The sequence below is a fragment of the Coturnix japonica genome, chromosome 1 (assembly GCF_054131305.1).
Source record: "Coturnix japonica strain WE chromosome 1, WE-NBRP24, whole genome shotgun sequence".
Classification (NCBI taxonomy): domain Eukaryota; kingdom Metazoa; phylum Chordata; class Aves; order Galliformes; family Phasianidae; genus Coturnix; species Coturnix japonica.
This window is the reverse complement of record NC_140663.1, coordinates 59,908,597-59,936,476: the sequence shown is the minus strand read 5'-3', so window position 1 is coordinate 59,936,476 and position 27,880 is coordinate 59,908,597. Positions and strand designations below refer to the sequence as shown.

Here is a 27,880-nt window from a genome sequence, read left to right as displayed (position 1 = left end):
GCCTCATGTCTCCAATTCCCAGTGAAAAACTATTTGTGGCTAACTGACTAGATCTGAACCAAAATGTGGAGGATGTAGGAACTGCCCTCACGTGTGGCTGTTTGCCACATTAGCCAGGTAGAAATAGCAGCCTGTAGTCCAATAGCATCAGGCTCCTTCTGTGTTGCTTTCTATGATGGAAAAAAAGTTTATCACAGGAGTTTCTCAAAATTTGTTTTCTTTCTTTCTTTCTTAACAAGCGATGGTTGCGTAATGTGGTCCCTGTCCTTTGCTCTCACTGGTGCCTTACAAGGGAGGTAACTGGAACACCAGCCAAATATCAGCCTGATGATGAAAGGATTGTTCCACTTAAAATGTCATTAATGTTTAGCGTGCTGAGTCCTATGTGGAGGGGACAGCTTACATTATAATTCCACAGATAAAAGCATTGTACTGTATTGTTTTAAGGCAGCTGTTGTTTCTTGAAGTTAAAGAGATTCTTCTGTTTTGTGCTGTTTAGCACTTGGCAGAGCAGGAAAGGAGAACAAATCCAATCACAAGATACAAATTTAATGGGCATACCTGTTTTTACAAAGTACAAAAATTGAATCCAGAGAACAAAGTCAGTGTTTAACAGTGATTAAAATTATGATTTAACAGGTCCTAACATCTGGAACCGTAGGGGAATTTTGTTCTGTTTTAGAGCTTCACTGTAGGATGCTAGGCAGTCTTATAGCCATGAAAGAGATGGCTGTTCCAAACATGAAGCAGCCAACTGCTGAAGGGCGTTCCTATTTAGTGGAGTAATGGCACTTGGTTAACAGGAGCAAACACAGTTACTGAGAATTAGGTACTAAGTAAATTGTCCTTATGGTGAGGCTTGTAACATGGTGTCTTTTGGAAGGCATGAGGGTGAAATCTGACTTCCAGAATTAGTTGAGAGAAAGGGGTTTTATCGCTGCTGGTGGGATTAATGTGCATCTTTGTGGCTGGATTTGTTGGTGCTTGGTTAGTCCAATGCAGTGGTGAGGTACTCTGGGATCAGCAGGCTGATATTCTTCATGACCAGCTTTCCAAATTTCACTTCTGTAAATTGAAAGCTTTGCTGTGCTGAAGAAAAATTTTCTTGCTTAATTTTGCCATCTGCTTATGGTTTCAAATAATTTATTTCCTTTATTTATTGATGTAACAGCATGGATCTTCATTTCTGCAAACCCTGTAGGAAAGACGTGAAGGTTTTTATTCTTTAAATATAGGGTTGGAAACGTTCAAGTTTATAGAAGGAATAAAACTTGAATATATTGTAAATAAAGCTTCTGGTAAAGTCTTGCAGTTTAGTTCTGCCCCAGTCTTAACAGGGGCATCGTATTATAGAAGTGGCAGAGGTGCAAGGTTTATTATAACAGTTCTTCATGAATTCAACTCTTAGGTACATCAAGAGCGAGGAATGTAGATGACCATTTTATATTGAAATGCTTCGGGTAGGTTCTCTGGTTAACTTTTCTATGGACACTGTTACCCTATCTTGGCCTGTTTATCTTCTCATTTAATGGGAGAGGAGAGTTTATATAAAATACGTGTTATATGAGCATCTTGACTTGTTTGTGTGCTGGTTTGGTGACTTTGCTGCTCAGTTGTAAAAGCAGCAATTAAAGCTTTAAAAAAGTAATTATTAATTTTATTTTAAAGATAATTATTTAAGAACACTTGGAATTGTGTCCTGTAAATTGCTTATGCTTTGAATTATTCCTGATGGTAACTGAGTCTGAAGTCAGAGAAAAAACAAAGATGAACAAAAATCTATGGAGTGGATAGTATTTCTTTGAAGTATTTGAAAAGCACAGAGTGCAAAATATGGCTGTGACATCAAACAGATATAGTGATGAGACAGTATGGAAATCTCCACGGACAAAATAAAAACATGTATGTAGTGTAAAACATGAGTATGATCGACCTTTAGTTTCTGTTTAGAAGAGATGTGTGTGAAACTGACGTCAACTGAAGGTGCCCATGGTTTTCTTCAGATGAATCTGACTGCGACGGCTGTTGCTGCGGTTGAGCTGTGCAAGTCATGGTGTGGTTACACAGCAACAGGAGTTGAGGCTGCGGTTCTCAAGTTCAGTGAGCAACAGTCTGTTGGGAGCCCACAATATGCTCTGAGGCCATCGTGTGCCTTTGATTTAAATAAAAAAATAAATAAAACCCCAAGTTCCTGTCCCACTGACCGTCCACGTGCTGCTGACGGTAAATGTGGACCGCAGTTTAGAAATGTCAGAGTTATGGTACAGGAGGGAGGCATCCAAAGCTGGCTGGATGTGGCTCTGGGCATCCTGGTCTGGTGGCTGGTGACCTGCACATAGCAGGGGGGTTGAAACTTGATCATTGTGGTCCTTTTCAACCCAGGCCGTTCCATGATTCTGTGATAAACAGTCGTAAGTATAATTATCTAGTAGACTGGCCGCACTTGAGAGGTTCTGTGTTCTCTTTTGTTCCTTATACTCCTGTAGAACATGTACTTTAACGTGAGTTCTTGAGGGCAAGTGATGGCATCATAGTTAGAGATAGTTCATTTAAAACAAAAATAAAAGGGTAATTTGATTGGGGGGAGAGAGAAAGATCTGGAAACACAAAACCAGTCAGTTTGGGTAGGAAGCTGAAGGGTGAATAGTAAAGTTTCCTTACTTCTCCTTTTAAGCCTTCTCCTTTCTTTCTTTCTTTCGTTTCTTTTCTTTTTTTCATGAGCCAAGGATAAAGTTGGAGGGAGAAGAAAAAAGCAGTGTAATGCTTTAGATTTTCAAGCTTTGCTGGCAAACCTTCACAGGTGCTGAAAATGTTCTTTTTGCTTCTTTCCAGTGTTGTAGCATGCACCGTTTCTTGACAGGCTCATTCTCAGTAGTTAGCAGTCCATCCCTCCCACAGGAAGGAACACAGTGAAGTCACTGTGTGCCCCAGGTGCACAAGGAAATGCAAAACTTTCCCAAGTTTGAGGCCACGTAAGTAAAATAGTGTTACAAAAGAATGAAGCTGTGGGATTAAAATTTGGCTTTCAGCTGTGTTGGCATGGAGGTAATATGAAAAGAAAGGAGCTGTCCAGGTGAGGATTTAAATGTGTTTACTGGCTAATCAGTATGAGCATGTAAATCTCTGTGTTTCCAGAGGGCTGATTAGTGCACCTGGGATGTAATTTACATGCAAGTGAGCTTACATCAAAAATGCCTGCAGTGATATTTCCTCTTTATCTTCCAAGACTTACTGCTCTGGGCTGTGTCACCATGAGAAGTGGAAATGAGTACCGTACTGATATATTCAATCCCCCTGATGGTGCTGTGAGTCTCAGACTGGACATTCAGGTTGACTTAATGTGTCCAAGTCTGTGCTGAAAGCATTGTCTGCTGTTCACTCATGACTCCACAGAGTTTTTGGCTCCACTTGGATACCACTGAGCCCTATTTAATAACACGGGGCACCATATTAATGTTAATTCTTTACTTTTGTTCACTGACATCTATGACAATGATATGTCAGCAAAGGGGGGAAAAAGCACAGCAACAAATTAATTTCTGTGTTTAGGAAAAACAGGTGATCCAGACCAGATGTGAGAGAATATACCATGTCTTAACATACCCTGACCTACGCCACTGACTTCAACTGCTGCTCGCAGTTCCTTCTGCTTTAGGAAAAAGATAAAAACTAAGTAGATGCACATCCATTTTAATGCATATTGTAGATGGTTATATTTGAAAGCATTGAAATAATAAAGTCAAGAAAACAAAAAACAACCATAAGGCGATTGGAATGGAAATAGTTATATTGTGATAAAGATGAGTAATTTTAGCTCACCTCTTCCTGCCCTTTTTATCAGACCAAAATGGAGAGAGATAGCTTAATGTTTTACCATCCCATCTCAGTCTCAGGTTTGGACCCCCCAGATGTGGGCTGAGCCTTTGTGGGGGAGTCAAGGCTACAAGAGAAGAACTCATACAACAGCTTCCATTAGATTATATTCTTTTTTTTTAAAATGTAACTGAAACCTGTTAGTGTTCTCTGTATTTATTTTTAATGTAGAAGCACATTTTTGAGGCTAGTCTTACTTGACAGTGTCTTTTGTATTTCCGTTTGACTGTAATTTCCTCAGTCTGAGAAACACAACTAAATGTCTTTTCTTGGTCCTTTTGCCAAAATGCTTTAAAGCAGTTGTGTCATCGTGAATGATCAGTGACTCCATATCTACTAAGAGTGTAAGCTTATCTAAAGGCATATGAGAGCAGACGTGAATGTGCACTGCATGCAGCTGAAGACTGCAGTCGCTTGATGAGATTTTCTTCTGTTCTTTTGGAATCTAAGTGCTTCCTCTCCCTCGCTTGGCTGCCAAAGTAAGGCTGCATTTTACTGCGAAGAAGTTAAGGGCCACCCATCCCCCTTTTCTTTGAATTCTCAAGTAAATCTCCTACAGATATTGCAAATAAACCACAGTAAGACCAGTGCAGAGTAAATCCCACATTTGCCTTAGCTGGAATACCAGACTTCTGTCTGGAACATCTGAATATGTGCTTAGGGTGCAGCTTCCTTCTATTCAAGGGTGGTGATCATCTAGTCAACAAAGCGTTGGATTTACAAGATGAAGTCACTTAGAGGAGTAGGCTCCTGTTGTATGTGGACATCCAGGGAGCAAAATAGGGGATATTTTGCTCATGGTGTGGCAAGTGCTGCGCCTGCTTATGCTTTTTTCTCTTTTCTTTGCCTCGGTCAGGAACGTAGCTTGTGCTTGATGAAGAGTGCAGGACTTCTAACTGAAGTAAAAAATAGCTATCTCTGTTTCTCACAAGGACTGCACTAAATGCATTCTAATGGCTTTCCAGATTAATGGTATCTAAATCAATGTTTGCTAGTGACAATTGCATGAATAGACATGAGCATCTTTGCAATTCTTGACTTTCTATGATATCTTAATGCTGCTTCTAAGCAAGAACCCTCCCTTATTGATGTCAGGCAAAAACCATTTCCCATATTGGATATGGTGGCATAATTCTCATCTATTTCAAGAGAGTGGGCTGACAAAGGATAATCCAGCCTCTGTTCTAGGTGTTGAGGGTGTTTTTGGAAGTGGCAGGCAGAGAAAAGAGTACAGGAATGTACCAAGGTCTCTTTGTAAGTCCTTTTTCAACACTGAAAGAGCCTGTGCTCTTTGAGGTTCTGGCCACGTTTGACCCTGCATGCTTCACAGGCATCATTCAATTGGTTCAGCAGCTGTTTCTGAAGTACCAAAATTTAGTAGGCTTTCATCTTTTCTGAATGAAATGCATTCTTTTCGTTCAGCTGGCATTCCTAAATTTGTGAAGCAGCACCAGTTTCCTAATATTAACTCTGTCTATGTTCAGTTGTGTCATCCAGATGTAAGAGAGTTCAGATTAGTTAATACCACCAAATAGGTGTTGGTGTTTTGGTTTCTCCTTTTTTTTCCTTTTTACCTTTTCCTTTACCCTTTCCCTTTTCCTTTTTTTCTTTTTCTTCCCCCCCCCCCCCCCCCCGCCTCAAAACGTCTGCTCTGAATTCCAAGCAGGTTAATTTGTGGAAATTTTTGGTGATTTTTCAGGGGGCGTGAGGTTTTGTTATGAGAAATGAAGTTTGTGATCAAAGCATTTGATCCTATGCTATTTGTATCCTCTTAAAATGACTCCTTTTAGAAATTTAAGATGCTGTTATTTTTCTCTTAGTGTTCTAAGTTTCAGTTACTTGCTTCGTGCCTCTTTTTTTGGCAAGAGATTAGGCCAAAATTCATGATGATATATATATGAGTGGTTTGCTCAAAGAGAGTCTATATTTGTATGCTAAACTTCCTTAAGGAAAAATACTGAACTGTTAAGCTTTTCCTGGCTCTGGAAAGCAGACATGCAGTTAGCATGTGAGAAGAGAATGTTCCTGTTGACTGGCCTTCTTTTTGCACGGCTGTGGCATGTGGAAGGCCAGCAGGTCTTGTTTTTTCCTACTGAGAAAGTGTGGAATTACATGTATGAGGGCTGTTTGTATCTGTTGTTGTTTCTGTGAAAATAAATTGGAGGCATTACTTTTGAAGCGACCTATGTATTTTTTTTTACAGTCTCAACTGAGTTACGTATTTCTATAAAAGGCACTGGGACGCTTTCACAAAAGATGCTTGGTAAAAACAATCCATGTTTTGAAGAAACACGCTATTTTGAGGGAGGATTATTCATTTTTTCCCACCTTTATGCAGTCCTTGGCCTTTCAAATGGTATGAACAAAGGAAGTGACTATTGCAGATGCTTTTGTGGTTCCTAATTTATTGAGGGCTGGATGGAGATCCATTGACTCATTTCACATAAGCCACCAAGGAGCTGCTTCCAGTCAGTGCTTGGACCAGACCATTGAGCTGAAAGACGCCATCTCCAACTGCCAGCCACGTTTCACAAGAAACACAACAAACACACATTACAAATATTTCAACATTATAATTCTGCCTTTGTTCTTTTGGCACTTACTTGGCAAAGGATGTCTCCAAAAAAGTATTTTTAGTGAACGCTATATAGGGAGCTTCAAATCTTTCGTTCTTTCTTTGTGAAAGATATTTTTACTGTCTGTGAGATGCCCAGAGTTAAAGGATGTAGAAATGACAAGATGCTCAAACCTCAGTCAGGTTCCAATTCACTGGAGGCTTTTGGGAGTTGGGTGTATCCGTGTTAGAGACTATTTTCCAGTTCTCCTCTGCTGCTCTGTTGGGCAGCACCCAAATGCCACCAAATCTGTTGGCTTTATTTGACACTTAAAACATATTTAACTGGAATTGAAATCCATGCCGTAGGACTGCTGTTTGGTTTCAAGAAGTGTTTGAGAAGCATGCTGTTGACTTGGCCAATGGTTATGGGTTTTTGACAAGATCGGGAGAAGCAAATTGCTAAATCTGAAGATGAATTCCAGGTACGATCATCATGCTGAGGGCTGGAATTGTATCAGCTGCCAGGCAGGATTCATCTGTCCTCATTTGAAAGTTTAAAAGCTGCATATACAAGGCAGTTAGTCATCAGAACCTACTTCTGTAGTCAACAGGGGTAAGAAAGTGAGGTGCCATAGGAGGTGCACTCTGAGGTGCCATAGGAGGAGATGTTTGCTTCTACCTCACAAGGGTGAGTTCTTAGCACCGTGCCACTGCAACAGAACAAAGGCTGGCTTGTTTTTCGGGAGAAGACAGCAGCAAGCAAGGCCCCTGTGGCCCTTCAGTTGTGCAGGCCTGGTTGCCTGTAGCTGCTCCTGTCTGCTGTGTGAGTGTGTCTTCTGAGTGGTTTCCTATGGCAGATGAACTTTCAATAATAAAATCCACTGGCCTCACCATGGTAAAATATCCCTGCAGGTACATGCAAAAACAAGTGAATTCACAGACTTCTTGTTTTGTCAGCAGTGTAGCTGGAGTGTGTATGTGTATACAATATGTGTATATGTATTTTTTTCCTGGAAGAACATGAGACTATGCTCCCTCAATCACAGCTGCAGGAGTGCCAGGGTGCAGTGTAAACACAAGCATAAGCAGGCAGGCGTGCCTCTGAAGAGCCCAGGGCTCAGGTCATCTGAGCTTTGTTCTTGGCTTCCCCCCCACCATTTCCTTGTGTAATTCTAGTTTTTCCCGTAGTTCATTATGCCATTTAGTGTTTGCTTAAAAGCAGCTCCATAAAACATCTTTCTTAAGTGCACCAACAGTATTTTACAATCATGCACCTGTGTGAAGGCTTGCCAGAGAAACAGCTTGCCTTTCCTCAGTGCTGACCTGATCTGACTGTAACACTAAACGGAAGACAAGAGTCAGAACTGATGCAATGATTCCATTTCTCAGCTCATCCTTTAGGTTACATAAGCTGCACATTGTACTTTAGATTCTGCTGTGGTGCTGTGTAATTGGTTGTGGTATTTTTTTTTTTTTCTTTTTGTTCTTTAAATCTTAAGATGGTCATAGGGGTGTTTGCTGCTGTGCTCACAGCACTGAAAAATCTGTGGTATTTGTAGATCTTCGTGGTCTTTCCAACCTTAACGATCCTGTGAAACTGATGATTCTCTAGATGTGAAAAGCAGAAGGGATTGTAGGCAGTAATACTTGTGTGTACATCAGACAAGAGAATGATTGAAATGAGTGTTGAGGAACACTGAACTTAGCTATGAGATATATATATATTTTTTATATACTCTGATTTTTGTCTCCTCATTTTAAAAATCAGATTGATATTGCCCTGATATTTTGCAAGCTACATATGAGGAGTGCTTTGTAAGCCTAAAGCTTACCTTGGATACATTAGCATTATTATTTAATACTACTATAAATGGTTGGAGTAGGAAGGAATCTGTTCCCGAGTCTGCTGTAGGCACTATTACAAGGCAGGATTCTCTGGATAAATTTTTCCTTTCTCTTACATCTCAAAGTCTTCCCGGGATCGAGCCTGGTTTCAATTACTTTCCTTCACAATCAGTGATGATGTTGCTGATGACTTGCTTTACAAAACGGTGTGCTTTGATTTCTTACTTTTGTAAAGTACCTCAGGAGTTTGATCGAAAATTATATAAAGGAGTGAAACAATTTGCTTGAAAGCCAGGAGGCAGCTATATCACACTGGGAACAGAATAAAGCTTGCGGCTCTAATTCATTGGGAGATGCATTCTGGTATTATTAGCAGGAGAAATATCCTGAAGGAAAGGAAAGTAGCTTGAGGCTTGGTAACAACCCCAAGAGACCTCTGCAGATTTGGACAAGCAAGGAAAGGGCCCCTTCCCTCCTGGAGACTGCCGTTATTCCCTGTGGTTGCCGTGTGCTAGCAGGATCTGCTGAATTTTCTGTAGTTTATTTTATTACTGATTTATTTCATAAGATTTTACTCAAGGAAATTAAAGAAAAACTAAAAAAGAGACTAGCTTCCAGATCCTACTCCCATCCCACTGTTATCATCTTAGACCTGGGGAGGGCGATGACACTTTTATTATTTATATATGCCCTAGGCACAGCTCAGTATCAGCTGAGGAGTGATGTGTGGAACAGAAAGTGCTGCCTTTTGCCCAGACCTTTTCAGAGTGCCAGGGCTACTTCTAAAGTAAAGCATTTTATTTGGTTTTATATTTTCGTATGTAACTGCAGGTGAAATGTGTCTTAAGACTCAATTGAAGCATTAATTAATCATCTGAGGAATCACAAATTTAAATGATTTTGGTTATGTACTAATGCTACATTGCTACGCTAGTGGTTGTATTTTTTATTGCCCTTTATATTTTCAGGTGAAGAGAATGTAGCTACTTTCTAGCGATTCATGAAATTAAGAGGCCCTCTGCCTTCCCCTGCTCTAAATCAACATGACAAACTACATCCCTTATATTATGTGTATTCCTGGTGCTTTACCAGGAAACTGGTAGAACTTCCCAACTGTTGTGCGTTTATCTTTCTTTAAAAGACAGCTGATTAATGTTATTTGCATGTGAGCAACAGAATGTGTAAACATGGACTGGGGACTCATTCAAATGAATACTTTCAGTTGGATTCACTGCTGCAACATTAAGCCAAGGGTGAGTGTAGCCCAGCTTGGAAATGCAATCACAAAACCTGGCAGCTTATGGTATGTTAGTATTGTCCTCTCTCTATTTCCTTTTCCCATGCGTTTTCTGAAGTCAGAATGAGATTTCAGCTCTGTCCTTGGAGCGCTGAAAAACATCTGCCTTGCTTATCTTGCTGCACACCCTCTCAACTGTGATACACAGATCACTGCCATTCTGCAGTTGGCTGCAGAAGTTAACTCTTTCTCCTGTCTGATGAGGTGGATGGCTCAAAGAAGTGGAGTGACAAGGAAGGGGCCGTGCACGTTAAAGGTTTTGGGGCCAGCTGAAATGAGTCCTTTCATAAATAGTTTTTTAACTCTCCTTCAGCTTTTCTCTTCTGAAGATCCCAAGTTCTTTGTGTGTATGAACTCGTTAAGCCTCCTGCATGGCGTAGACCTGTGATCCATGTTAATACTGCTGTTTGAACTTGCCTCTCCACACTGATGTTTGACATGCTACCAAAACCAAATAGCACCCAGGAGGAGCACCTGGCATGGCTTTTGGTGCAAGCTGAAGCAGCGCATACTGCAAACCTTTCCTGATCTTTGTGAATGTAAGTAAGGTTATTTGTGAGGAGAGCAGATCTGAGACATCACCTAGGGGATAGGTGTTCAGCTGGTCATTATGATATGCCTCACCATAACCATTTTCATCAAACTCAAATGATTGTGTTATGTTTTGATGCAGCTTCAAGTAAAGGGGACGTGAGAGTTTTTCAGCGTAGAGCTGTCCCCTCTATCAGCCCTCTTCCAAATGGAGCCAGCAAAAGCTAGTGCAAGAAGAATGTGTCTCATTGATGAGAGTTAATATTTGCTTACCAGTTGTCAGAGTTAGGGTATGACGTAGAACTCACAGCTCACCTGATGTGCCTGGCCACTGGGAAAAAGGACAATCCTGTCCTCCCATCAAAGCAAGTGTATCCAGGTCTTTCTTGAATGGGATCCAAATCCAGGTGCCTGCCAAAGAGGCAGAGCCATTCCTCCTTGATCCGCATGCTCCATCACTCCCCTTTCACTACATTTTTAAGTTAGTCATGTCTTTGGAACTGGTGCCTGCAACTCACTGGTTTTAGGAAGGAGCAGTCTCCTTTTTTCCAGAACACAGACAGAGCTTTGTCAGACAGCTGCATTTGTCTGACTCACCTTTTGGCTGCATCACTGCAGACTGCTGCAGTGTCAGGAAAATAGTAGGAGTACATGGCCAGGAGGGGAAGCATCAACAAAGAAGTGGAGGGAGAGACATGGAGGGTCCTCTTTTGTTTTCTCTCTAAGAAGCAATTCAGATACCTGCATTGACACTCCAACATTTTGGCAGTGATTTCTGTCCTTTCTGTGCAAGTGCCTTGTGCCCAGAACTCATTCCTCTAAGGAATATTCATGTTAAATATTTCAAAAGTAGAAATGATCTCATTCTTCCTACAGCTTATTTGGGTTTTCTTTCTTGGTTACTATTTATGGGAAATAGCTGCTTATATCCAACTTCCCAAGCAATTGACATCACTGCCTGAAAGGCCTCTTTATTTGTCTCTCCATTGATTTCCGTCTTTACACTGTTGGTACTGAATTGGTTCTTCCATTTAGGCCTCCTGCAGGTAACTCCACTTGTCCTCTGCTCTGCTTGTAGTATGAAGTCATAACGACACTAGCAACACTGAGAGCTGTTCTGCAGGAACTCAGATGTTGGATTTTTTTCTGCCTTCTTATAAAGGCTGCACCTTTGCATCTTAAGTGACCTATGTTGCATGAAGAGTGTTCCTTACTGATGAGTCTTGCTCCTTTTCTCAGCTCCTGAGAGCATGCTTAGCCCTCAGCACATGTTGCAAGACCTTTCTGAAGGTGTTATTGATAGGAAAGGCTTGTTTCTAGAGAGTCTGTTATTTTGCTCTCTTATTATTGTCATAATTAGTTTAGTCTTGAAAACATATGAAATCATGTTCTCCAAGCTTTTAATTTTTTAAATCTCTTAATTTGCCCATTTTAGCTTGTTTTACTTTGGCATAGATATGCCAAAGCCTCTGTATCTTTTATAACCTTAGGCAAATAAGCATATATCTTAAACCCTTTTCCCTTTCACTTTTTCTTGCAGCTGGATATGGCCAGAGCTTTTGCTCACACCCTGCTTTTACTTCTCTTTTCCTTTAACTAAGAAACATGATAATTGAATCACATCTTTAAGGCTGATTAATGGAAAATACCACACATTTGGAATGAGCTTTTCCTGTCGGTGACAGGAGAATGACCTTCCACAGAACCTAATGCTTATCACAAACCTTGTAGTCTTTCACCTAGCTACAAATCCTCTTTTCATTTATCTTTTTTCTTTATTCCTATCCCGTATCTTCCTGGAAGGGTGTATATGTGTGTGTAGGAGATAGGAGGGGTTATGTATATGTACACATCTGTAACAAAGCACTCCTGGATACACCTCAGCCCTAGAGATGAGCAGATGTGGCATTAAGCAATGGGGCTTGTGGGAAGGAGGATGGAGGTAAGGAAGCAGTTGGGAAGTCTGAACTGAAATACCTGTTCAGTGCCGTGTGTGATGAGTGGACACCAATGGAGTAGCAAATAGAGAGACCTTTCAGACAGCAGTCTAGGTTGCTTAAGGAGCTGGATACAGGAAGACCATTCACATTTTTTTCTGTATTCTGAGCATCATCGTGATCATCTGCTTTATGTGCCAACAGCCGTCTCCTTCTCCAAAAGCCACAGTTAGAGAAATTAACTGTTGTAGTGGGATTCAAACAGGCAAACATCTGCCCTCCAGGATTGCATGTACTAACAAGATTCGTTACCTGCATTTGTAGCTTTGAAGGCCAGAGGGATCTGTTGTGCTCATTAACCTTGGCTGCAGGCTTTGTGCAGGCCATCACCGGTCATTGATGTTCTGCATCTCATTTAGCAGCCAGTTCCTTTGCTGGCTCAGGCTGATCATGTCTAATTACTATATTTAATTTGATTGATGTGACCGAAAAAGAGCCTTGCAAAAGTCAGGGTTTTGTGCATACACCAAGCAAAAAAGAAAATAAACTTGGTAGCCTTTATCTTGCTGTACAATTCAGTATAAAAATCCCTCCACGTTCTCCAAGGTGAAGTCTCTCTGCTTCTCTCTCCCAAAGCTCCTTAGAAAATGCAAAGTCTTTTCCCTAACGTACTCCTCCTGTTCTTTGCTACTTTAAGTTGTATCTCTTGGCCACCAAAGAGCCAGACTTGGAGATACCATCTGTGATTAGATTATACCTTCTGACAGATTTCTGTGTTTTGAAATGGGACATGTTTTGTTACACCCGAGTATAATATTCCTCCTTTGTTACTTACTGGTTTTTACAAATAAACAAATTTTTTTGTTTGGTGACCTCTGAAATGTTGATCTTGCTCTGTCCACAGTTATTTAATGATCCAAAACATTGCAGCAAAATGTTGCGCTTGGGCTTCTATGTGCAAGTTGATTTAGCAGGTCTTAAAACAGTGTTTTCTTGAATCCATCTGGATAGAAGTGCCAACTAAAGGCTGAGAAAATGCTTAGGTGAATGTGAATGCATTTACTTCAGGAGGTAGAAGCATCTAAAACCAAGAAACTCCTTCAAGAGGACAGTGATTTGCATGGCCATGAGACTTAGGGAAGGTCAAACGAAAGAAAAGATGGAAGTAAGCTAAAGCAAACTTTGAAATGTCATTTCACTGCACAGCACTGTTAGCTTTTCAGCAAGCTATTCCTTTCTCTTTTTGCTAGTAAAGTGAAATTCATCAGTTTAGGTAGACCTTAAGAATGAGTAGGCTGTGTGGAGCTGCTAGTTGAGTTTGTCTAGCACGTGTTACGCTTTGAGCCCTCAAGGTGCTGACAAAGCTGACCTCCATTTGGAGCACTGCCTGGAAGGCATCACAGCATGTGGGTAGAATCACAGAATGGTTTGGGTTGGTAGGGGCCTTAAAACCCACTCAGCTCCAACCCTGTGCTGCGGGCAGGGATGTTAACCAACAGCTCAGGCTGCCCAATCCAACCTGGCCTTGAGACCCTCCAGGGATGGAGCATCCATGTCTGGGCAGCTGTGCCAGGGCCTCACTGCCCTATGAGTATAAAACTTCCTCCTAACAACTAATCTGAATTTCTCCTCTTTTAGTTTAAAACTATTCCCCCTTGTTGTATCACTGTCAGGCTGTGTAAAAAGCCATTCTCCGTCTTGTTTACATGCTCCTGTCCTCAGCATCAGCACTACCCTCCAGCCTGCTTGACTGAGCTGACGTACAGCTTCTTTACTTTTCCCCCTCTCTCCACGTGAGATTAATGGGATCTGTGTGTTTGTCTGTCTTACAGCCGCCCACATAATAATTTTAATGGGTATTGAAACCCAAGTGATGGGATGTCTGCAAAAGCCTTTCTGCAAATAAAATAAAATGGGTTATTTGCAAGAGCTGAGCTCATGATATTTATTTGTATTGTATGTCCCTACAAGTTGTTCAACACTAAGTGAATGTTCTAAGCACAGGATGTCTTCAAATTGTGCTCCTAACTGCAGGACAGAGCAATCAATAAAGTAAACGTGTTCTTAAAAGTTGACTAACATGCAGCTAAAATGGAAGTGATTTGTTACTAGTGATCTTAGACTTTAATAGCTGTTGTCCTAACGTTATTTAAAGCGAAAGTTAGAAGTAACTGTTTTAAGCGTGCATATATATTTATGTTTATGCATAGCTTATGTAGACGGTCATCTACAGGTGTCATATATGTATCTAGCTATGTGTATGCATGCACAGTTTTACCCGCCCTCTATTGTTTCCTGTCAGGGAAAGGCATTTCCACTTGCCGGCCGTGGTGCTTGCTGGAAGCAGAGCGGGGCTGAATCTCAGCCTGGTGCTCTGGGAGCCTGCTGCTGCCCTCCTTGAATGGCAGGAAATCCTGGAGTGCAGAACAACTCCAATATTCAGTTTTTATTCCTTATTAGGAAATATTTCCTTATTATTACTGCGGGTGTGTTGTGACGATTTACGGTTAATTTCTGTGAGCCAAATGGAAGAGAACGAGGCCCAGTTGATGAGCTCTTGCTCCCTTTGTTCTCTTTGTGACCAATGCAGGCAGAGCTGGCCTCCCTAAAACACCTTAAAGGAAGAGGATTTTGCCCAGTATAGTCGCTCTGTCTGGGTTGTGCAGCTCCTTGCGCTGGCACAAGGCGTCAAGTGGCAGTGAAACAAGCAGATGGTTGGGTGGGAGGTGGGACAGCTTCGTTCAGAACCAGCATCAGCTGGTGCCTGCTTGGAGTATACGTACAACTGTGGCCTTTGCTGATGTTGTTTTGAAAGGCTTTTTTGCCTCCCCAGAGCCCCTCCTTTACACTTCGGGGTCATCCCAGACCATCCCCTGGGCTTTCCCAGTGCCATCGTTCCCAAAGGGCAGTGCCTGCTGCAATACAGCCCTGTGCTGTGCATCGATGTGAACATCTCCTTGCAGCTTTCTCACGGCAGCGAGGTCAGGCCTGGGCAGCCTTTGCTCTTTTCGGTGTGGGAGCTGGGGCCAGGCCAGGCTCCTGCTTTTAGCTCTGCCCTTAACAGGCAGCTCGTGTGGGCCTTCCAGGGGAAAGCAAGAATGACTTAAAATGGCTAAAACATTCCAACATCTCTCGTTCTTAAATAGCAGAGCCTGTGTCTACAGGGCTAATTTTACTCTGTTTCTTGGTGCTGCTTTAAATAGAACAACTGTAATTCATTCTCTAACTGTAAAGGAGCAAAACTTATGAGTACATAAGTTGGGGAATGAATAACAAATGAAAGGCAATGAAGTACATAAGTGAGGTAAATGAGACGCTAACATGTTAGTGACAGCTTGTTGCAGCTTTGAATTTCATTTCCCCCCTCATAAGGGGGCTGCACTAAAAGCTGGAGGATGTCAGAGAGATCTGGTTTAGGGCAATAACACAGAGGAAAAAAAATCTATGTGTGAAGTACCTGTTTTGTTGTGTTTGGCAGGGAACGTTTCTTCCTCCAGGTGATATATGAAATAAAATCGGGATTTTTGAATGGTGTTACTACTGAAAACATGAATTATTTAGGAACATGGTATTTATTTTTCTTTCTGAAACATCTCACAGAGCAGTGCGTGGCAAACACTCCCATCTGATAACTGTGAGCTTCAGCAATGGCAGTAGTGGAGTTAGGATCAACTGGGTGCCAGAATGAGAACATGGCATTAAAACGTACCAAACTGAAGTTCATTTCTGTCAATAAAAAATTAACAAATAAACAAATAACTAAAACTTCAGACAGGGCTCCATTTTGTACATGAGAATCTGTATCTAGTAATAAAGTGAGCATTAAGAGAGTTGAAAAATACTGGCCCATAACTGAGGGGATGGTCAGGTTTTTCTTGTTTTCTTGCTGTCCTGGGAATGCAAGATTCTGGAGTGTTTTGTGTGTTCCCGGTGGATTCTCAAAAGCCTTGAAAGTGGACTTGAAACGGGTAGCAGAAAAAGAAGGCAGAGAACCTCTTTGGGAAGAGACTCAGTCTAAACAACTGGACGGTGAAAGCATGCACAGTGCAAGTGCCAAGTTTGTGCTAGCAGAGATGGCAGTGCAGAAAGTCCTTTGCCTTTGAGGTTGGTAGCCTAGTTCTTCTTCTGTTTCATCCCTGGAGCTGCCAGCTGTTCCATAGCACATCTGTCTGTGCCACACGTTCACATATCAGCTCACCATGTGCCCAGCTGTGTGCTCCAACCTGCCTGCAGAACCTGGGCAGCTCTGCTCCAGCTGCTGCTCCTCCCCTCTTGCTGCTGTGTCACACCACCCTATCCTGACGAGCCTTTAGTTGCTTATTCCATTTATCTGTCCCTGCCCACTGTTTTTTGGTGTGAATCATGCAGTTATTTGTGTGTGGTGGGTTGTTTTTCTCATATGCGTGTGTGTATATATATATATCCTGCCTCTCTTTTTAAGGGAATCCAAACAATTTGGAGCCAGCAGGGCTAGTGCTCAGACATCCAGCCTTGCTGTATCCATATTCTTCCCCAGACACCACCTTATTCCTTAGATGCAACCCTGGTCACCACTGCTTTTTGTGCCCGGTTTTACTGGTTGCCTGGCTGTGTTATCTGTCCAGAGCCACACAGCATTACTAAGCGTACTCTGGCTTCTCACCCAGAAGAGTTCCAGTGCTACGTGCAGTGTTGATCTCTGGCATTTCTAAAGGTAACCACTGTATTGTGCTGTGCGTGTTTACTTTAGAACAGGTCTGACACCAAATGTGGATCTCTCTCTTTTAATTTCTGATTCTTGAAAATGCCATTTGCTTGCTTTGTTTCAGGAGAAAGTTGAATGATGAACTGCATTTTGCTAAGAAAATTAAGTCTTTTCAAAAGCAGAAATATGTTTCAGCATCTTCCTCACCAAAAGTTTTCCACTCAAGAGCCAAAATTTCATTGTAAATGGAAATTTTTCTAAACTTTGCAGTTTTATTCCTTGTATTGCAGTAGGGAACTGGCTCCATAGTTGCTAGGGTCTAGGCATGTGCTTGAGTATATAAATGAAAACAACTATTGGCTTTACTGTGGAGTGACATAGCCTTTTTGAGAGGAAGGATTGATGTTCACTGTCTGCTTACATATATGTAGCTTTTCGTGTAAAATTGGTGTCAGAGATCCAGAAGCATGAGGAAGGCACCACAGTTCTGTCACATAGAGGAAGGCTTGCTTTTGTCTCTGAAAGAATTGTGCTTTTTGCTCCTTAACTTAAATATGCATTTAGTAATGAGCCCAGAGTAAGCTTACTCTAGGACTTGCATGGTTTCAAGGATAAGACTATTCTCCTTTTAGAACTCAGGTCCAGATTACATACCAAGTCTGGGCTTACACAGATATAGATAGATAGACCAAGCTATATGATGTTAACCAAGTGTGCAGGAGACCTGCCTGTAAGGAGGCTGGCACCTTCAGAGTTAGCCTGGCTCTGAAGAGTAGCCCAGTTGTCATGCTGCCACTGTCCAGCTTGCACAAACTTGCTTTTTCTTCTAATAGTTTGTGTAAGAGAGCGAGAGCTGATCACATTGGTTAATGTAGTATTCTGAGAAATGTGAAACCTTGTGTTAAGAAAGGCAGTGTTCTTTATGAAACATTTGGCTGTAGTTTTCTCTGCATGTAGCATGCTGTCACGTATTCTTCCTCTCTTTGAAATGAGAAGTCGCTAAAAATGTATGTGGAAGGTCAGAAAAGTGTCAGAAGGATCTGAAATAATGGATTTTTGTCTTATTGGAAGGAGGGTCACCTTTCTTATTGAGATGTTGGCTTGTTCACCATTCACGGTTCAGTATTTGGTGATGTAAAGTGCTAAGGTTTTGCTGTCTACTGCACATACCTGTCCTTCTGGATGGAAAGTATGGCATAAGGTAATAAAGTGCATTTCTTGACATCTTGTAACACATCTGGGTAAGTAAAAATATGCTCTGAAATTCCCAAAGGGTGATAACGCATGTGCTTCCTTCCTGGCAGGTGATACCTTTATGCCTTCCCCCACCTCTGCATGCCCAAGGTTGACTGAGAAAGCTAGAGGTTATGTGCAAGAGACTTGGACTTTGTGTTCTTGTCCTTCCTGATTAGAAGGTGACCACATTAAAGGGTTAAGTGTTTCTTTTTGGGGAGACTAGATCTCCAGGTGCCTCCATTTCTTCCATCTTTTATTTTCTGTGCTAAGTGGGATTGTTTGCATCCATTATTTTGCTTTGATTAACTAGAGCCTCAATCTACAAGTCTAATATGAAACCACTAATGATGGGCTGTGGGAGCTGCCAAGAAGTATCCTGGTGTGCTCATGAGTTTTGAGCCACCAGTTGTGCAGCAAGAGCTGGGCATGGAATTTTCAGTGGCAGAAGCACTGCTAGAAGAGTCCATTGAGGCTTTGACTTAGAGCTGCCGTGATAGATTGGAGCAAAGACTGGACCCTCCATGCTGCTGCACCTGCATCCTGGGGTCAGATGTCCACTCATTGTCTCAGTCCTGCAGCACTTCACCCGTCTTTCCTATGTGCCCATGCTGTAGGTACCATAGATGAGCAGGCTTGGCCTTGTGCTGGGAATTTAGCTGTCCATCAGAGAGGTGTGAGCATGGATTCTAGGCCAAACACTACAGATGATTTCTCTACTTTTGGCAGCTCAGGGGCCTTGTCCCAGGAGCTGCACACTGTCTCCTTCCCATTAGGGTTTTTTTTGACGTCTCAGCCAGAGCCTGTGGTGTGTCATTTTTTGTTTTCCAAAGCAACGGGCCCTTTGGAAAGAGAAGTCTTCAGCCAAATGCAGGGTGGTTAACATGACCTTCTCGTGGTGCAGGGAGTCTACTGTGATGCTGGGCAATGCAGCAGGAGGACAATACTGCCCTTATGCAGATAGCATGAACTTGGTGTATGTTTGGTGGCCCTGCCAGGCAGGGGGGTTGGAACTACATGATCCTTGAGGTCCCTTCCAACCTGGGTCATTCTGTGATTCTGTGGTTGAATTTGTCATTTTTTTTTTTTTTTTGAGGGCATTTCCAAGAACTATGAGTTTCAAAATGTTCCCATTCATCTGGTGAGGTTAGTAAAAGGTTCCATTTTGAAGCTGCTTCTTTCTGCCTCTATCCACTCAGGTATCCTCTGTTTCATAAAGCCCGTATTTTTAGGGATTTTACTTGATTGCTTTGTTTTGGGGTTTGTTAGTGGAAGTACAAAGGTAGGAGGAAAAAGGATGAATGGATGTTCTCTGCTGTGAGCTGACAGTGGATTATGCGTAGTACCTTGGGTCTCCCACTGCCTCTGCACTCCTTCCCATTTAGTTTGGGAAACCCAGAGAGCTCAAGGCACTTTCTGCTTTTACAAAGGTTTTTTTCCCCATAGCGTTGGAGCAGATTGGTGGCCACTTGGGTAAAGGCACCAACTGCAAAGTGAGCAGAAGTCTGCTTGGTTCTTCCTCGTGTAGTCCTCCTGGGCATGTGGGCATGCAGCGTGGCGTGGCACTGAGCTTGATATGAGGTACTGATCTGTTAAATAGCTTTTTCTGAGCTCCCCAAGTTACTGGTTGGGCTGTCTTCTATATTTTCCTGCTCTAGGACCACAGTGGAGTTCAGCCCTGCTATATATAGCAGGGTGTGCTAGTGCCAGAATTGTTATCTCCTTTTTACAGGCTTAATAAAATCAAGTGACTTAGGTTTGCTATTTGGTAACGTCTGCATTTGTGAGTATAGGAGCATGGGGAAAACAAATTAACAGGAAACAAAATTGCAGTGTTATTTTATCCTACCAGGAATAGAAGCCGTGCGAGTGGTAAATAGCATGTTGCCTGGTGATAGGGCCTGCTTTACCTTAAGGAAAGGTTAATCTGTTCCAAGCTTGGGTTGATGCTACGCTAACCCGGATGCTCTAAAGCAATCAGGAGGTGAGATTTTTCTCTATCGGATCACTTTTTGAACACACACAGATGCCAATGTGTGTTCAGCAGTTGTTGTGTTCGATTGGGTGTTATCAACCTGCTCTTCAATACCTGCTTTATGTTTATCTTTCCCCACCTATCAAGGAAGAAGTAAGGCTACTACAAAGTTCTCTGACTTTTGGAATAGTGTCCAGAATGGGGTATGTGCTCGTGTGGAAAATATAACCCCTGCACTTTTAGTGCAGATTACTGACAGCTGACAGCTCTCATCTTTCTTTAGTAGGAAACTGCAGGGGACAAAATAATGATTAAAAAAAGAAAGATCTGCAGTTGTAATGCTATTAAAACCTCTTTGTACGTTTATGTAGAGATACGTTCTCATTCTCCAAGCTCTGAAGTCTCTCACACTGAAATACCCAGCTAAAATAATGTCCATCTAATGTTATAAAAAGCCTTTATGTGTGACACAACAGCTGCATGTCTGGCAACAAATATCTTATTGTCACACCAAATTCAATTACAAATCCACAAGTTTAAATGCTGGCTTCACAGTAGCTGTCAAATCCAAAACAAAGCAGAAAAGCGAGGCAGAATTAAACAGTGTTCCTGTTGTGATGAAAAGTTACACATCTATTTCTTTTACCAAACTAAAATTTGAATTCTTTCACCTTAAAGGGTATTAAACTCTTCCTTAAGATCATAAACCTAATATAGGATTCCTCTTTCTCAAAATCCTCTGATAAAATAGAAACAACTAAAAGGAAGAGTGTTTACTTCTGTGTAGTTTTCCATTAGAAAACAAACAAACAGAAAGAACCACCCAATCTTGATTGAACCAACGCTGAGGTGCTGGTAATTGTGGCTGCCCTTGCAGTGGGACAGCAACTCTCCTTGTGTGTGTCAGCCCAAAGCCAGGTGAGGCACCAATCCTCCTAGGACAAACTGCATTGTTTTTAACCTAGCTCACCTGCAAGAGGCTTGTGGCTGCCCTAGGATGCTTTGTCCAGTATTACAAGGGCACAGCTCAGCTCCTCAGATTTCAGATGGAAAGGCTGATGTCTTCACGAGCTTTACATTTTCTTTTTTTCTTCTCTCTTCCTGCTTATTAAGGCCTTAGGAACCATGTGCCCTAACCAAGAAGTACTTTATCTCCAGAGGTTATGCATTTGCAGCTGTGTTTCAAGTCTGCTCTTCCAAGATTTGACCCAGAGTTGGAGAGCCCATACATCAGGAACTCTGTAAAGCATGGGCCCTGCAGGAACCCCCTGCTGGGTTGTCTGCATAGCACAAGGGTTAAGCTGAAATGTTGGCTACTTCATGCACTGCTGGTGGGGAAAGGGGTCTGTTCTCCTTGGCTGGTGTTGCTTCAAAGATAAAACAAGAAACATAAGTTTTCCATTTGAAATAAGGTGAGCCCTTGGACTATGTCCAAAGAATGGCAGTGAAGCTGGTGAGGGATCTGGAGCACAAGTCTTACGAGGAGCAGCTGAGGGAACTGGGACTCCTTAGTCTGCAGAAGAGGAGTCTCAGGGGAGACCTTGCTGCTCTCTTCAACACCCTGAAAGGAGACTGTGGCGAGGTGGGGTTTGGCCTCTTCTAGGATGAGTGGTAATGGTCTTAAGTTGCACCAGGGGAGGTTCAGGTTGGATATTTGGGAAAATTTCTTCTCTGAAAGAGCTGTGATGCAGTGGCACAGGCTGCCCACTGAGCTGGTGGAGGCACCGTCCCTGGAGGTGTTCAAGAGATGTGTAGACGTGGCACTGAGGGTCATGGTTAGCGGGCGTAATGGGAATAGGTTGGCAATGGAACTTGATGGTCTCAGAGGTCTGTCTGAACTTAATGGTTCTATGATTCATTATTTCATTTAGACATAGTGATTTGTAGAAAGCAAGGGGGGTTTCTTCATTTACTTTTTCATTTTATCTTGTTGCCTTTTCCTTCCCTGGGCTGCACTCGAGCCTACTGGACAAACATCTTCCTAATTTATGGCTGGATGAGCTGTCCAGAGCCTGCATAGCTCTTTCCTATGATTCACCTTTTGTTTTGCCAATGCTTTATTTGTTTTAGAGAGTGGGTAATGAGTCTTGCTAGCTGAAAATACTTTTGCAATACATTTTTTATGCTTTTTTTACATATAAAGAACTGTGCTTTTCCTTGAAATCTATAGCATCTAAGAATTTGGAGATGGGTGGTGGAAAAGAGGGGTGCATGTCTGTGTTTTTCCAAGTGCGTAATGATTTGCTGTGCTCTTGTTTCAGTGTGTATTACCATGGCGATGACTGCAGGGACCACAACATCCTTTCCCATGAGTAACCACACCCGCGAGAGAGTGACGGTGGCCAAGCTCACACTGGAGAACTTCTATAGCAACCTCATTATCCAGCATGAAGAGAGGGAAACCAGGTACCCACTCTGCTTTCACTTCTCCCTAGCACTTCTTGGCTGGATGTTGGTGGTGGGGCACCTTCAGCACTGTGAACAGAGCAGGTCTTAGGAGTTTTTTTCATTGATGGTAGTGAGGAGACAATCACCCGTGAACATCTCCTGCCACTGCACCGAGCAGTCCCCAAATGACTGAGGACCTCCACTCTTCAAATTCTCATGTGATTAACCACCACCTCTAATTATTACTACTGTAGAAACCAGTAGGCACGTGGTCTCACTTTTCAGCACGTGTGAGGTTTTCACTTGTGCATGTGGTTTTGACAACCTCAGATCCCTTCATGTGTTCCATAGGGAATAAACCCTACAGAGGCAGATGCTGCGGAGCTGCTGATGCATAGTTACGTGTTTCAGTGTAAGGCAGTGGCTTGTGGTGTCTCTCCATGCTCTGCCCATGCTAAGACTCATAAAGTCTGCAGAAAGGAGCATGTGGGAAGTAGGGAAGGAAGAAATGGATGGGAAGAAAGAGTTTAAGGGATGACATAATACCCACCCCTACATTTCTCCTGTGTGGCACTGACTGGTGCTCTGTGCAAGGGAGCACGTTAGTCATCCCTGCTTTAGCTCCTCTTATTGCTGCACAGTTCTGCCTCCACTGTGCTGAAGTGCTGCTTGAATTAAGTGTCAAAGCACTAAACACTTGATTTTAATGAATGTTGTGTTCTAAATTGTCGTCACCTTGTGAAATTATCATTCTCTTGCTAATATGTTTTTAATTGAGGGGCTTTCAGCTAAGCAGTAGGGTTTCCCTCTTCATCACACTTAGTCATTATCCCATGCAATTGGTTTGCCTCTAGTTAGGCAGATAGACTGTCTGCAGAGAGTCTTTAATTTAGGGGATCCTGCTGCACCTCCTGAAATGCAGATAAGAAGCCTGGCGCCCTCTGTTCAAACTTGCACATGCTACCAATGGACAACCAACTTCATGAAACTGCACCTTGAGGGCTATACAGAGAGAGAGACATCTTGGGATGAGCAAAGGGAGCTCCAGGAGACATGCTGGCTCCCTTGCCACATGTGTTGCCACCCCCATCTATGGGGTGCCCCAGGCTTTACTGTACACTTGGCACAACCCCGCATAGCCATGCACCATTTGCAGGAGCCCAGGAGCAGTGAGCTCTAGTCCAGGCAGGGTGCTGGGAGGCGAGGAATCCCACAAGCACATAAGTAAGAGCTTGAATTTACTTATACATTTTCAGTATATTTACAAGTGAGTAAATACGTGGAGAGGGCAATAAGTTTTGATACTTCTGTTTGAAGCAAATCCTTTGGTATCTGGACTATGTAAAGTAGTCCGTAGTGCTATGGTATGGGGTGTTGGGTTTTTTTTAATTAAAAATAAATGCATGTCTTGATTTTCCCCTTTGCAGGCAGAAGAAGCTAGAAGTAGCTATGGATGAAGAAGGCCTAGCAGATGAGGAGGTAATACTACTTGAGTAACCTTTGCATAGATTGCTTTGCTTTTTGTTCGCATTTCTGAAAGCTGGTGTTTGAGTTTATGGGAACATTAGCTGACGTCACATTAAGTTTATCTGGTGAGTGCTGCTTTTGTAAATAACAAGGGGAAGCTGTGCATATGCTTAAATATGAGGCTTTGAATAGCTAAGGTGCTCTTTGTGCTGCTTTTAATCATCATGAAATATACGACCACAGCAAGGTTATAATGCGTTTTTCAAAGTTAAAAATTGTGAGACGTGTAATTTGGCATTCAGATAAGGAAAGGGTGAGGTGCAGTTGGAAGAACTGGGTAGAAAGCAAAATGCTGAGGCTTTTTTTTTCTTTCCCCTTGATTTAAACAATAAAAGAGGTACTTCCTTGTTACATTTGAACGTGGGCATGTCTGAGTACTTTTCTGAGGCTGACCGTTTCATTTCTGCCTATACTGCATCCGGAATAGATACTGGAATAAATAGTGTCATCTTAGTCATTTCTGGTCATTTCTCAAGTTTGTGGGGTTGATGTAACTTCTGGAAAGAGAGAAAAGCTAACGTGGGTGTCTGATGCCATCTCGTGGTTTCCAGTGACACCTTCATTGTACAAAATCTGTCAGGCCTGGTTGTTGAATAACATTAACAGCCTCTGAGATCTTGGCGTCTTTGGGAGCATAGGCTGGTAGTCGTCTTTTCCCAAGGTGAATCCCTTTGATGTTTTTTTATAGGACAAAATATACAGCAGGACTGAGATAGATCATTCTTTCAAATGCAAGTTGTTGGGTTTTTTTGCCGTAAAATAAATAGATTTTGTAGTAGGATAGCATAAGTTGGCTTTCTGGTGCCTGCCTAGGTTCCTTGTTACCTGTCATCACTGTGTCTGTTGGGGTGCAGGTTTTAGCTTTTATTGATGTTTTATGCTGCTCAAAAACAGAGTCCTTGCCTTAGCTGGTGACTTTGGCATTTGGACTGCTGGACTTTGAACCAATATGGGTTTTTTTTTCATTGATTTTTATCACTGCTTCTCTATATCCAAGCAACAACCAAAAATAAAACAAGATCTAGGCATGAGGCCTCTCTATGAAAGACTGTGTTTGTGCATCACACTTGAAGAAATTCAGAAATATTTTCTCTTTCTCATATTCCCTGTACCCGTAATGAAAGAGTGATTATGTATCTTGACCTTCTGTTAAATGATTTGAATTCTCCTGTATGTATTTTCTCAGAAAAAACTGCGCAGGTCACAGCACGCTCGCAAAGAAACAGAGTTTCTGCGACTGAAGAGAACAAGACTTGGCTTGGATGACTTTGAGTCTTTGAAAGTAATAGGAAGAGGAGCATTTGGGGAGGTTTGTGGCTTTCTGTCTTGAATGGGATATTAAAATTGGATTGAAAATTAAAAGCAAAGATATTTTAACTATGGAACAAAAAGTTCCAGTCAGACAGTTTTGTTTCAGGAGAACCTCCATTTGGGTAATTGTGTAAGTGTAGTAAGACCAACAGCGAGTTATGAGCATGGACTTATCAAGGCCTTTGGAAAGGGTCTTAGCTTCCCACAGCTTCATGTTAGGCACAGCTGATGGTGCTCAGGCAGCCCTCTTAAAATGGAGGATTTGCCCTGCTCCATAAAAATCTTGCCCTGTATTACGTGATGGTTGTGCCTGTTACTGAACTGTAGCATATACAATCTCACAGCTACCTGGACTCCAGTGTGCCTGCTAACAACAATTGCTTCAACTACCTGTTCATCATTCATGTTGGCTTTGTACATGATGTAGAAATAACTTTTTTATCCATATGTTTTTCAATATTTAACAGAAGAACCTTTCCATGCCTCCCAGTTTAGAGCCTTCTTCTATATTTCATATGGGGGTACATGAGACTGATTGGGTTGTTTTTCTCATTAAAGGTACGTCTTGTTCAGAAGAAGGATACAGGACATATTTATGCAATGAAGATACTAAGAAAAGCAGATATGCTGGAGAAAGAACAGGTTTGTGTTGTATAATTCCCCTTGATTTCCAAGTTATGTGGCCTAGAAAATTTCCAGAGCTCTGCTTGGTAGTATTTTCCAATCCTATAGCCCCTGTAATTGAACTGCAGTCCAAGGCATTTATGAAATTGCAATTTCAGTATGAAGTAGTAGGTAGGAAATAAGGTCATGTAACAGCATTTTGAAAATGTTTTGTTTACAACTGCTTGGAACAGTGATCAAGATGTTGTTTTTTTCTTCTAGTCTTCTCCTTTATCAGTGCACGCCCTGTGGCACTTAATCTGTAAAACTACATTTCAAAGAAAACACTTCTTGCAAAACCAAAGTAAAAGCTGAGAATGCACGATGTTTTCTTTTGGTCCTCAGATACCAGGAGGTGTCGGGTTGTTCATTATTTGGCTTTCTTTTTCTTTTGTTTTGCTTTTTAGTTGGATCCTTGTTTGTTTGCTTTGTTTGCTTTTGCTTTCTAATCAGGAATTCGTTGTGAATTCCTGATAGGACACAGCAAGCTCTTTAGCACCACAAAGAAAACAAATCAAGTGTGGATGTCTCAAGCGAAAGTGTAGGTGGAGAAAGCTGTGGTTATTTAGCCTTGAGAAGAGAAGGCTCCAGAAAGACCTCACTGTGGCCTATCAGTACCTCAAGCTGGGAAGGCACTGTATTCATCAGGGAGTGTAGTGACAGGGCAGGAAATTCATTATTCTGAGGGTGGTGTGAGGCAGTGACACAGGCTGCCCAGAGAAGCTGTGATGCCCCATCACTGGAGGCATTCAGGGACTGGTTGGATGGGGCCCTGGGCAGCCTCAGCTGTTAGGTGGCAGCCCTGCCCATGGTGGAGGGTTTGGAATCATATCATCTTTTTGGTCCCTTCCAACCTAAGCCATTCCATGATTCTTCCTTACGTGTCCAAACCCCATGATTGGTTTGTATACTATATTCCCCTGTACTAGTATTAGTACCTCTACTTCTTTTTTATCCAGGGTTTTTGTTTTGCAACCCTGATCTCTAAATGTAGGAAACAAAAACAGTATTGTGTGCCCCAGAGGCAAGTATGTGTGCACCCCACTGGCTGAAACCTTGCCCCATTTCATAACCTGATGTGGCAAAGAGGCTCAGCTCACCCTCTGTGTTTAGACTGGAGCTGCAAGCTCCTCTGCAGAGTATTTATCTGCCATAACTTTCATTGCCAGGCTTCTTCAATGGGAAGTGTCACAGGATGCAAATACAAGAAAGTTACAACTTTCAAGAGTGGTGTCACTTGGACATTTTTCTGGCTGCTTTTTAAGCAAGTTCTTAATTTTACAGCTTGTAGCTATGTTTAGAAATGGGAGAATGCCTGATAGAAATATATATATTTATTTAGTGAGACTATAGAGAATAGATATGGCTAGATAAATTGAATTTGAATATCTACTACTGAGAGGGAACCCACAGCCCTGTGAAAAAGACACATCAAAAAGATATTTGAACTGAGAAAGATGCAGAAGACTTTTTTTGCTGCTTATTGGAGATACCTCCTGGAACTGGAATAGTGGCACATAGTACTTGTTTTCTTTCCAGAAGCCGCTTCCTGTTATATGGAATACAAAAATCTTGTCACTTATGTCAATAGATGTTTTTTCGGATGTATGTTTTTCATTTTTCTCTGCCGTGAGGGTACGTTTTAGTAATGCACATGTCCTTCTGTGGTCTTATTAGTTCCCAGTGAACTCATGGGACTGCAGCTCTCAGTGTGTTTGTCCAGTACCCAGCTGGGACTGAAATATCCTAAGTATGATCAATCATTCCCAAAGTCACTTACCCAGGACCTGCCACAGCAGCAGTGGTGGCTGTATCAATTCTGGGCCGGCTTTGTATATGCCACTTGAAGGAATGGCTCCATCTTCTCTTCAATTTTTCCCCCAGATAAAAGAGCCCAGGCCCTTCTTCAGTAGTGGCCATCCAGCTCTCATTGCTACTTATAGTCATCTCTATCAACCGAGACTCGTCTCAGCCCTTTTCTCCTTGGCTAAAGGCACTTGCCATGCAGTTGGAGTAAGCTTCACCGTGCACACAGATAGGAGCAGTCTCTTTGTGCCAT

General features: G+C 42.1%; 1 protein-coding gene across 1 annotated transcript in view; it reads left to right on the top strand.

The window, feature by feature from the left end:
* The window catches only part of STK38L (serine/threonine kinase 38 like), a 46,128-nt gene that overhangs the window by 3,953 nt on the left and 14,295 nt on the right, over window positions 1–27,880 (top strand). The window contains exons 2-5 of the mRNA XM_015868874.3: window positions 22,194–22,338; window positions 23,748–23,799; window positions 25,034–25,156; window positions 25,717–25,800. Of these exons, the coding sequence (XP_015724360.1) occupies window positions 22,205–22,338; window positions 23,748–23,799; window positions 25,034–25,156; window positions 25,717–25,800 (393 nt within the window). The 5' untranslated portion in view covers window positions 22,194–22,204. The remainder of the gene's footprint in view (window positions 1–22,193; window positions 22,339–23,747; window positions 23,800–25,033; window positions 25,157–25,716; window positions 25,801–27,880) is intronic.